At 50.5% G+C, this 11,619-nt stretch overlaps 1 protein-coding gene across 1 annotated transcript; it reads left to right on the plus strand.

The window, feature by feature from the left end:
* Positions 1–2,012: 2,012 nt before the first annotated feature.
* On the plus strand, positions 2,013–2,587 carry CCDC182 (coiled-coil domain containing 182). Its single transcript, XM_044250514.1, has one exon. The coding sequence runs from the start codon at positions 2,126–2,128 to the stop codon at positions 2,585–2,587; it is 462 nt and encodes a 153-aa protein (XP_044106449.1). The 5' UTR covers positions 2,013–2,125.
* Positions 2,588–11,619: the final 9,032 nt, after the last annotated feature.

Here is an 11,619-nt window from a genome sequence, read left to right on the forward strand (position 1 = left end):
GCTCACATTGTATCAGAGGGAACAGAGAAGGGAGGTAGGTGACTGACCCGTGGTCCCACAGCAATTTCAGACTCCCAATCTGCTGACTCCTACAATAGTGCTCTTTTCACCAAACATTGTGCCTCAATAACTGGGGCTGCTGCCCCACCTTGAGATTCAAAATATTGCCTTAGTTTTGCCATTACCTCTCAAAATGTCCCCTTTCTGATGCCTCCTGCAGGGCACTCCAGCTAGGTCAGTCCTCGTCTCAGGGACAGCAGCTGTCCTCATTAAACATCCTGTGGTGCTGGGGTCCCCTCGCACCACTCACGAGAGCTGACTGTGTGCACCTCTACTTGGAGGTGCTCAAAAATGGCCGTGGTGGGAGCAGTCACACCATGGAAATTGGCAACAGCTATAAATCAGAACCTTCCCCTTGCCCCCCACCTCTGCCCACCACCCAGGGAGCTGCACACCACTGAATTAGCATCCCTGCTTTAGAGAGGAGGTGACGTCGTCTGCCAAAGACACACAGCTTATAGGTGGTGGAGCTGAGACCCCTCCCGGGCAGTTTGTCCTGGGGTGCTCAGCTTAGGGCAAAACCAGGAGAACCCAGAGCCCTTGGATGCTTGGATGCAGAGGTCTAGGCTAATCCTTGGTTTCTTGTGTCGGTGCTACCCATGGTGGCATCATTAGCGTGATGTTAATATTGGAACAAGAAGCAGTTTGGGCAAAATGGGAACTAGTCCAGCTTTGGATAGATTGGATTTGAGGCACGGTGTTGGAGATGCTCACACGTGGAGACTAGGAGAGAAGTCGGTGCAGGACACTGAGACAGGCAGGATAGAGGTCTGTTCTTGACTCAACTGACAAAAGCTAGCTAGAAACATTTTCCTTTCTTAGGGTATTCAGGTAAGAAGTGCGAGATTCACCCTTTGTACGTTTCTCATCTGTGTTGACACTGAGGCATGACCCAGCAGGGCAGGAGTGGGGCGCTGGGCACTTGCCCCACTTGCTCCCCAGTCAAGGTGCAGAGTGAGCACTCGGTAATTGCTGAATAAATGAGGGAATGACCTGATTTCACCCCACACAAAGCCGACTCAGCACTGCCATGGACCACACATTAAAACCTAAGTATGTGCCTCGTAACTTCTAAGATGATCTAGAATGCTGGCATTGTTATAAGAGTATGGATGTGGGGGGCACCTGGGTGGCTCAGTCGGTTAAGTGTCTGCCTTTGGCTCAGGTCACGATCCGAGGGTCCTGGGATCGAGTCCTGCATCAGCCTCCTTGCTTGGCGGGGAGTCTGCTTCTCTCTCTGCCTGCTACTGCCCCTGCTTCTGCTCTCTCTCTCTCGCAAATAAATAAATAAAATCTTTACAAAAAAAAGAGTATGATTTGAAATAAAAAATTACTTTCTTTTTCTCCTTCTTTTCCTTCTTCGTCGTCATCTTCTTGTTTTTCAGCATTTTTAGAGCTGGAAGTGAGCTTAGGCATCATCTCTTACAATGACCCATGCAATTTCTTGTGCCAGGGTATCTGGAAGGACAAAGTCCTAGGTCAAGAAAAGAGCGTGAAGTAAGTGCTTCAGGAGGAAAGGCTGTGCAGACTTTAGAAGGTTTGAGATGGCTGAGAAGCCAGCTTGCCTGTGAGGAGCAGAGGGCCAGAGACCATTGCGTGGGAGAGCACCCCTGCCTGGCTCACTGGCCCGGCCTGCCTTGCGCTGTCCTGTTCGCTGCCTGGCTTTGGGCCTCGGTGTGTCCCTCCAGTAAAAGCAGAGACTGCGCTCTGGTTCTGGGAGGGGAAATGAGTCGATGAAAATCACGTAATAGGAAGACTGCTTGGGCAGATGAGCAGAAATAGCCCTGGATACCAACCAAGGAGGCTACCATATGCAAATGAGTCGACTGTGGCTTTCCTCCTGGTTGGCTGAAGGGGCCCCGACATCACAATGCGCGGGGGTTTCTCCACTCCAAAGGATTGTCTCTAGCCAAAAAAAAAAAAAAAAAGAAAGAAAAAGAAAAAAGAAAAGAAAGAAAGAAAGAAAAAAAAAAGGAAGGAAAGAAAAAGAAAAACAAGAAAGAAAAATCCACGGACCAGACAGGTCTCTCAGCTCCCTCTCTTTGTCTGAACAGGAAGAGAAGCGATGGAACCCCTCTACCATGCTGGGTCCATCCTCATGCAGGTGAACACCTTACAAGGGAAGAAGATGGTGGAGAGCGGCCTCCAGTCTGGAGACTTCTCCCTCCCTCAGTCCTGGCCTTCCTGCCTCCTGCCCCCGGCCGACCTGGAGCTCCTGCAGCAGAAGGTAGCCGGGGTGCAGCGGGAGCTGGAGGACTTTAAGAAGGAGGCGCTGAAGGCCATCCGTTACCTGGAGGACGCCTTCTGCGAGATGAACGGCGAGCTGGCGCAGCAGGAGGAGCAGGCGGCCCGCGTGAAGCAGCGGCTGAGGGAGGAGGAGGACCGGGGCGTCGTGCGCAACAAGGTCCTCACCTTCCTGCTGCCCCGTGAGAAGCAGCTTCGGGAGCACTGCAAGCGGCTGGAGCGCATGCTGCTGGGCTCCGGCCGGGACGGGCTCGGCGCCCCCAGGAAGATCCAGACCGACTGAGGCCTCCCCGCCGCGGGAGCCCAGCTTCCAGCGGAGCAGCCGAGCAGAAGATTTTGTTTTCAGTGGAAGGACCAACCCTAAGTCCCCGTCCATTCGCTTCCCCTCCCCATGTCCACTGCTTTCCTTCTACCTCAATAACACCTTGCTGAGAGGCGAACAGGCCCCCGTATGTTCTTTGGTGAAGCTCGTTTGCCCAGCATCATCACAGAAGGAGGCGCCCCACCCCTCCGGCTTTCAGACACCTGTAACTTTCCCCGTTAACTGGTTTCCTGTTTGTGATGGTCATGTCGCCCAAATGTATAACATGGTTGTTTTTAATCTTCTTAAATTGATGTGTTGAACAGATTTACCTTTCTTTTCATGACTCAAGGCTCTCCTGGTCGTTACTCGTTACTCGATGATGCATACTCGACCCTGAGAGGGGTTGATTGTTTCCCGGAGCCCCGACGGGCCTCCGAGTACTGTCCTTTTGTGGTTCACATCCCCGCCTAGTGGGCTTGTCTGCCTGCTTTCCTAGTTAGACCGCCCTGTCTCACCTGTGTTGGCTGATTCTGGCGCCGCTGAAACTTCCTTCACATTTAGTCTGGCTGAAGAGATCAGACACAGCTCATTCGGGCTGGGGTGGGTGGGCTCCGGAGAGTTTCGTGCACGGAGGCACAGAGCCTCAGACCCCCGTGAGTGGGTGGGTTCCAGAGAAGGGCCGCTGGCTCTCACGCCTGACCCATGGAGCAGAACCGGTTACGGTGCCCAGACTTTTCTCAGGCCGTGGCCACACACCATCCCCCCTACTTCTCAGGCCCCTTTGGATGCCAAGTGCCGCTTCCCCATTGTGCCCAGGGGGAGGCTGACTGTAGTTCAAGGCCGGTCGTCCGTGCTCATCACCCTGCTGCCCGTTTGGAACCACACCAGGCTCTTCATGGACTTGCTCTTCTGGTGACTTGGGGCTTCCTTCACTGTCACTGTGTCTTTTAGTTCCAGTGAGACTCTGGTTCATCGAGTCGCATACCCTCTCTGTGGTCCCCCCACCAAATGCTGCCATGTAATGGGTTTCTCCCCAAAACCGCAGAAGAAAGAAGTGACTCTGGAGGCCAGAGTGTGCTCCGGAGCCCAGCGGGGCCTCTGTCCTCCCAGCCGGGGTCTCATAGCCTTGCCGGAACCCTGTGACATTCTTCTTCAGCCCCATCTGCCCTCCTGTTTCAGAGAATCACTCCCAACAAGATTCGGGCATCTGGAACCCCCACAATGATCTTCACACAAGGCCCCGTGATCCTCTTGCTGATAGCTCTATCCACCGGTCACCGTCCACCCTGAAGGCTGCACCCCTGTTTTAACTCCAGACTGTTTCTGCCTTGGAAGGTACAGCTGAAGAAATAGTAACACGGACACTAGCGACAATCCCATCACTGCCGGAGCTACGGTTGTCATGCATGAGCTGTGTTCCAGGCCCCACGCTCGGCCCGTCGAAGGCAGGTACGGTTCCAACCTTCACTTTCAGACTCCGAGAAAGCCCCAGCTCCGAGAGGCTAAGTTGCCCAAGGCCACATAGCTGACAAGTGGTAGAGCTGAGATTTGAGCCTAGGAATGTCTAACTCTAGAGGCCTTGCTTGTTTTAACCACTGTGTAGTATTTGGGGGAACTTTAGGAGTGTCTGCTGAGCTCTGCTTGAGTATACGAGGGGAGCTTCGTGTCTTGCTAAGGTGAGCTCTGTGAGAAAGGACCATTTTGCGGGGTTAGGGGGGCACTCCTGTTACCTTTGGAACTTGTGTGGGACGCCCGTGTGTGTACTAATGTGTCTTAGAAGGAGAACTTGATCAGCTACATAGAAGAAGGGCTTTAAAAGAATCAACTTCTGGGGCCCCTGGCTGGCTCAGTCAGTAGAGCAGGTGACTCTTGATATTGGGATTGTGAGTTCAAGCCCCACATTGGGCACTGCACTCACTTAAAAAAAAAAAAAAAATCAGCTGCTTTGTACAAGAAAACTGGCTCTTATACGAATTCATGTGGAAAGGGCTTTGCTTGGTCAACTGTAGGTTCAGTGGGTAAATATGGTTGCTCAGGATTGACGGTGTTTGTGGGAATTCTGGGAGGAGGGGTAAAGGAGCCCAGGCCAGAGACCAGGAGAGACCAGGTATAAGCTTCCAGTCGTTCCTTCCCCTCCTAGCGGAGCTGAGCCCCTCTATGGCTGACCTTGCTTACTCAGCCTCTAGCCCCTCCCAAGGTCAAGCTGATACAGCTTGGCAGGGGCTCCGGCTGAATCATGTGATTAGCATTAACTATCTGGCGAGGCCCAAGGCCCGAGTAAAACAGAGAGCGTCTTATCAGAGAGCAGACTGCAAGGACTCGCTTAGTTAGAGGTTATCTCCCAGGGCCTGTCAGGGGCCAGACCTTTCTTGGAACGTGCGGGATTGGAGCATCTCACAGCTGCCGAGCTTCCCTCTACCTCGGGGCCCACAAGCAGCCCTCACGGTGCGTTTTGTTTCCTCTGCGGGACTGAAACCAGCTTCCCGAAAGAATCTGTCTGTCGTGGCTATTACCCGCCCAGAGAATTCGTTCATTCTAAGCCTTCTCCTAACTGTTGGAGGGGACCCTGCTTCCAGCAGCTGTAATAAACTGTAATCATGTGTGTAACAGCTTTTCTTACTCTGCAAAGAGTTCTAGTGAATCACTGAACTTGAGGGTGGTCTCAGGGACCCACGACACCATGTTGGATGCACTTGACGTTTCATCCACAATCACCTCGTAAGCATGGCACTGTTATCCCTGTGGCAGATGCAGAAACCGAGGCACAGAGGGTACGTACCGAGGATGTACAGCAGGACTCTGGGGCGACCTCTCTTGACTACCATCTCACACCAAAGCAAGGGACTTGCAGTGATGGGCTGGCTCCCTTTCCTGGGAGGTGCCATAGGGACGGCCCTGAGGCCCTCCCATGGCAAGGAGTCATCCCGGAGTGACGAGGAGGAGGAAGAGGAAGAGGCAGGAGGCTTGGGAATTTCCTGGCTTGGAGAGCTCAAGCGCACCTGTGTCCAGGTTGGGTTACACAGGCACCCTACCCGGAGACTGGTCCTCGCCTGGTGTTCTCTGCGGCAGGATTTCAAGCTTGCTTCTCTGTCAGGAGCTGCAAGTCACCTGATGCCCATGATGCTGACTCTTTGAGGAGACATTTTTTTTTCAGGTAACAAGACATCTGAAGTAGTGAATGGTTCAGTAAGTCAGCAGTAACAGGTCTGAGTTGGTACCCTGCATCCTCCCTCCACCTTCCCCACCACCCCTCCCAGCCCGTGGTCACGTGATGATGGTTGTGGGCGTGCCAGAATTGTGTCGTGCTCAGCAACTTCCAACAGGGGAAGGAAGGGGCAGGGCTTTTCTTGCAAGTCTCCCATTCATCAGAAAGGAAACCGTTTTGCAGGATCCCTCTGGCAAATTTTCTCTGACATCTCCTTGGCTAGACTTGAGGTGTTCGCCGTCCTAAACCAATTGTGGACAAAGAGGACAGCAATGGCCACAATTCAGCCCCAATGGGCACCTCAGTGACCCAAGATCTGAGCTTCCAGCCGTGTGTCTGTTGGGTGGTAATCAACCCCATCTGCCACGCCACAACCTCAGCCTTACCTTTTCTATTTAATAGATACTGGGACGCCTGGGTGGCGCAGTTGGTTAAACGACTGCCTCCGGCTCAGGGCGTGATCCTGGAGTCCTAGGATCGAGTCCCACATCAGGCTCCCAGCTCCATGGGGAGTCTGCTTCTCCCTCTGACCTTCTCCTCGCTCATGCTCTCTCTCACTGTCTCTCTCTCTCAAATAAATAAAAATAAAAAATCTTAAAAAAAAAATTTAAAATCTATTTAATAGATACTGATGGTTGGGGCGCCTGGGGGCTCGGTCAGTTAAGCGTTTGCCTTCGGTTTGGGTCATGATCTCAGGGTCGTGGGATCGAGCCCTATGTCAGGCTCTGTGCTCAGTGGGGAGTCTGATTGGGATTCTGTCTCTCCCTCTCCCTCTGCTTCGCCCCCAATTGCGTGGGTGCTCTTTTAAATAAATAAATCGATAAAATCTAAAAAAACCAAAAACCAAAAAACAAACAAAAAACCTGGATGGTTTTCTCCCTGCCAATAGCCATCGTTCTCAAATGCTTATACAAGCTACAATGCTCTGCTTGCTGCTTCTGGGCAACTTCTGGCCCATAGAGGGCTCCTGAGATCTTACTACACAGGGTCCCGACTGAGGGCGTCTGGCTGGCTCAGCTGGTTCAGCAGCTGACTCTTGATTTCAGCTCAGGTCATGATCTCAGGGTCGTGGGACTGAGTGCCGTGGTGGGCTCTGTGCTCAGCAGGGATCTGCTTGAGATTCTCTTTCTCCCTCTCAAACAAATAAATAAATCTTTAAAAAAAAAAAAAAAGACACATTGGCTCCATATTAGGAAAACCTGTGGCAGCCAAGGGAGCACTCCCTGGGACCCCAAGTCCTGTGTCTGCTGCAAGCTGGGAGCTCAGGTGAGGGCCAAGATGGCTGAGTGCAGCAGAGCTGAACACGTAGCCTTTCCCATGGGAAGCGACAAAGTTCGGCTGCCACAACTTCAGTTTTCCTCACAGCTAGCACCGGGAAGGAGAAGGCTCTGAGGGACAGCAGGGCTGGGCAGAATTGGGTGGTGTGGGTGGGAAGCAAGGATGTGGGTCTGGGCATTGTCTTCATTCCTCCTGCAGAATGTGTCCTCCTGTTCCGATCCAGTCCATTTAGGAATTCCTGAAGTGCTAAGAACATTAAGCATTGGCCATCGTTCCTGCCCCTTGGACATTCATCAGGTGTAGATCTTTCCTTGTTTCTCCCTAGAAAAACAGTTGGGCAGCGTCTCAACATGTTGAGCATAGAGTTATCATGTGACCCAGCAATTGCACTTGTAGGTATGTGCCCAATGAACATAGGTCCGCACAACACTTATACGTGAATGTTCATAGGATTAGTCGCAATAGCCCAAAAATGGAATCCCCCAAATGTCTGTAAATGGATAAATAGGGTGTGGTACATCCATACGCCAGAATGTTATTTGGCCACAAAACAGGAAGGAACTACTAATCATATAATACTGTGCTAAGCAAAGAAGCCAGTCGTGGAAATCCATATGTTATAGGACACCATTTACGTGCAAGGTCTGCAACAGGCCAATCTGTAGAAACAGAAGGCAAATTAGTGGATGCCTGGGGCTGTGGGGTTGGAGGTATAGGGACAGCGACTGCTAGTGGGTGTGACAAACGGGCTCTAAGGTCTCTGTGCACTTCACTTTAAATAGGTGAATCATATGCCAAGAGAATTATATCTCAATAAAGTTGTTAAAAAAAATAAAGTGGAAGTACAAATACACAGTGGAAAAAACAGAAATGATGCTATGATTTACAATTCTAATCCCTTTTAATATTGAGAGGCACAAATCAAGACTAGGATTATTTTACTTTTTTAAAGATTTTATTTATTTGTCAGAGAGAGCACAAGCAGCAGGAGCAGAGGCAGAGGGAGAAGTGGCCTCCTCACTGAGCAGGGAACCTGATGTGGGACTCAACCCTGGGACCCTGGGATCAGAACCGGAGCCGAAGGCAGACGCTCAACCAACTGAGCCACCCGGGGGATCCAAGACTAGGATTATTTTAAATTGTTTTTATTTTATGGACATTCTAGAGCCTCCTGGGCTCCAGAATTTACTTGGATAGCATATGTAAAAAGTGCACATAACAGGTGCATCACAAATGATAATTGAACCCAAACAGCAAGTAAGGCATAAAATGTTACGATCGATGACCTTGAGTGACCTCCACCATCTCCAAGAAGTCTCAGGAGTATGGCAGTGTGTGGAAGACATTCTGTTGTGCCCAATGCGCGCTTGACTCCCTTCTGCAGGGTCATGGGAGATGGAAATGCTAGATGGAGATCAAGCCCCACTGCTCCCTTCCAGCCTGGAAGATACCTTCTATGGGGTAAAGACGGCATCTGGACTATGTCGCCCAACATGCTGTCTGCAGCTGTCACGTGACCAGGAGCCATTAAAGACATCTTATTCAGAGGTCTTTTCTCTGGCATGTGTTGTTTCCAAAGGCTTTATCTGGTGAGATTTCTTGGTTGACCTCTTGCTTATCCCCTCTTCTTTTGGATTTGCTTTCAACAGCAGGAAGGGGTCCTGGATAGGCATTCCAGCTCTCAGACAGACCACCCTGGTTTGAGTTCCAACCGTGCCCTCAGCTTCTGTACAGCACAGGGATGTGACTTTACTCCTGCAGCGCCGTCCAAGAGAACTTACTGTGATGACGGAAATATTCTATAATTCTGAGCTGTCAGATTTCCCTGGTACCCTTGTCTGGCTATCGAGCTCTTGAAACGTGGTGAGTGAGATTTAGGAACCAAATTTTAAATTTTATGTAATCTTAATTAACCGTATGTGGCTGGTGGCGAGCCTCAGTTTCCCCATATTCCCACGGGGATAACAGCACTGCCTGCCTGGTTGGGATTGTTGGGTGAATTAAGAGAGGAAATATACGTATGGCAGGATAATTGACTGAGATTTTAATTACAGTTTGGTTCCCTAACCCACAGATAGGTTGTGTTCCCTGCCGCAGGGACTCTTGTTTGTGGGACCCCCAAACAGATGTTTTGAGAAACCCAGAAGAGAATCTTGGCATTTGTGCTCGGAAGCGTAAGTTACGGAGAGAAATTATGCTGGATCAGTCCAGAGTGCAAGGTGTTGGAATTGCAGAAGGTGGAGGCCAGCTCCCGGGCAGAAGCCAGGTCAGGAGGACTGGATCTTTGCATTCAGCCTGGTGCACTGGGCTGGGTGTGAGCGAGCAAGGGGCTCCTGTCCTCAGGGTGAGGTAGGCTGCGTCTCTCTCTCTCTCTCTCTTCATTCGAAAGCACAAAAGGAGTTCCGTTGGGGGATAGCCGGCATGTTGTCATTTAGAAAGACAGTCAAGTCAAAGCTCACAGGGACTGAGGTTTAAAACCAAGGTCCGGGGCACCTGGGTGGCTCAACGGGTTAAGCCTCTAAGGTCATGATCCCAGGGTCCTGGGATCGAGCCCCGCATTGGGCTCTCTGCTCAGCGGGGAGCCTGCTTCCCCTTCTCTCTGCCTCTCTGCCTACTTGTGCTCTCTGTCTGTCAGATGAATGAATAAAAATCTTTAAAAAAAAAGTAAATAAATAAAACCAAGGTCCAAGTGGAAATGTCACCTCCCTGGGCTGGAATCGGGACTTTGAGGTTGCAGAGTCCAAAGGTCAGAGCTGGGAGCCCTAGCCCCAGAAAAATAAGAGGTTTCTACCGTGGGCTGGCAGGGCTTCAGACACAGGATGGGGAGTCCAGCTAGCCCAGAGTGGATGCTTTGACTTTCAGACATCCATCCTCATAGGAAAGGTTCTCAAGGACGCCCTGACAAGTGGGGGTGTGAGAGAGATGGGGAAGGCAGGCCCCGTGCCTTGACACACTGAGAGAGGACCGAAGTGTGTTCGTGGTTCCAGTGTCCTTGGCGTGTGTCTGTCACCCTCCCGCTGGGTTATTGCTTCAGGAAGGAGAGCATGGCCCCATTTCTGGGTTTGACAGTTCTGGTGGAGTCAAACTTGTCTCTACTAAATAAATTAGATCTCTCCAGGGCAGATCAATATTTAATGTGGGGTTTAAAAAGACCGACTCAGGAAATGAGTTTAAAAGTGGAAAATTTGCCTTAGGTAGCAATTTCTGAAATACGGCGGTATCAGGGGACAGATTATTCAAACCCAAGCCGTGGATAATATAAAAACAGTTGAACAAACCAAGTTCTGCTTCCCGAGCATCGGTGACTCTGAATCCCCAGCTCTCTTGCGTGCTCCTCACAGGGCGTTAGTGTCAGCTGGAACAGGCCATCTACTGTGACAGAGTCTCTTCCAAAGATGGCCAACTCCTGCACAGCGGCCCCCTCCCTCACCTGTGGCAGACATCACTAATCAATCCCAGGCTTCTCTCCTTTCCACTTGGAGGCAGACTCATTTTTTTTCTTAACACCGCACTCCAGGCAGCCACCATCTATCAGCCAGCCTGCACGTAATGTGAAATTTATTTCCCACCCTCCCCTAGTCCAAAATCCTCACTTAAAAAGAGGAGAAACTCAAGGTTACACAGTGAGTTAGGGGGCTGGTCTAGGACCAGGGTCCGCTTGAGCAGACGTCTCCTGCTGAGAATGCATGAGAGGTTAGGGTTCCATCAGAGATCCTTTTACTGATTCCTCTGTGAGCAGCACAGGGCTTTCCCAGAGTGGCACTGAATGCTTTGTTCTAGAGCTAAAACTGTAGAATTTCACAGCTAGAAAGCGGCTTAATGGTCGTCTAGTTCTGCTTGTTCCGTCATGGGAAAAATGAAACCTCAGAGAGGTCAAGTCACCTGCCTAAAGACACACAGCTGGTTGCTCTCTTCTCTCCATCAGTAATATGCCTTCTGATTCTGGAGCTCTCATTTTGAGGCCTTGGACAAATCACTCCAATGTTTGGACCTCCAGCAGTTAGACCCTTAGTGCCTAAGACTTGCAAAAAGTGTGCACAGTAAGAAATGTACAGCATCTCTTTTGATATATATAATTTTTAAAGATTTAATTATCTATTTGACAGAGCGCAAGCCAGGTGAGTGGCAGGCAGAAGGCAAGGGAGAAGTAATCTGCCTACAGAGCAGGAGGAGCCCCCATGTGGGATCTGATCCCAGGACCCCAAGATTACAACCTGAGCTGAAGGCAGTCACTTCACCAACTGAGCCACCCGGGCACCGCTATTTTTGGTGTATTTTGATGTTTACATGGATATGTTCAGATTTAGCTTTCTAATAATATTTTGTTTGGCGGATGCAAAAACTGGTTTGTATTCTCTAAACAAATAGTAACTAGGAAACTAGATATGTGCTGGTCCATGGAGAGGTGTCTGTTTTCCGTGAACATCTTTTCAAAGACCTTTTTTTTTTTTTTTTTTTTGTATGCACATGTGAGCAGGAAAAGGATGGTCCCTAGGGGAGAAAAGAAGCCTTCTCTCTCCAGAGTGGA

The sequence above is a fragment of the Neovison vison genome, chromosome 5 (genome assembly GCF_020171115.1).
Source record: "Neovison vison isolate M4711 chromosome 5, ASM_NN_V1, whole genome shotgun sequence".
NCBI lineage: Eukaryota > Metazoa > Chordata > Mammalia > Carnivora > Mustelidae > Neogale > Neogale vison.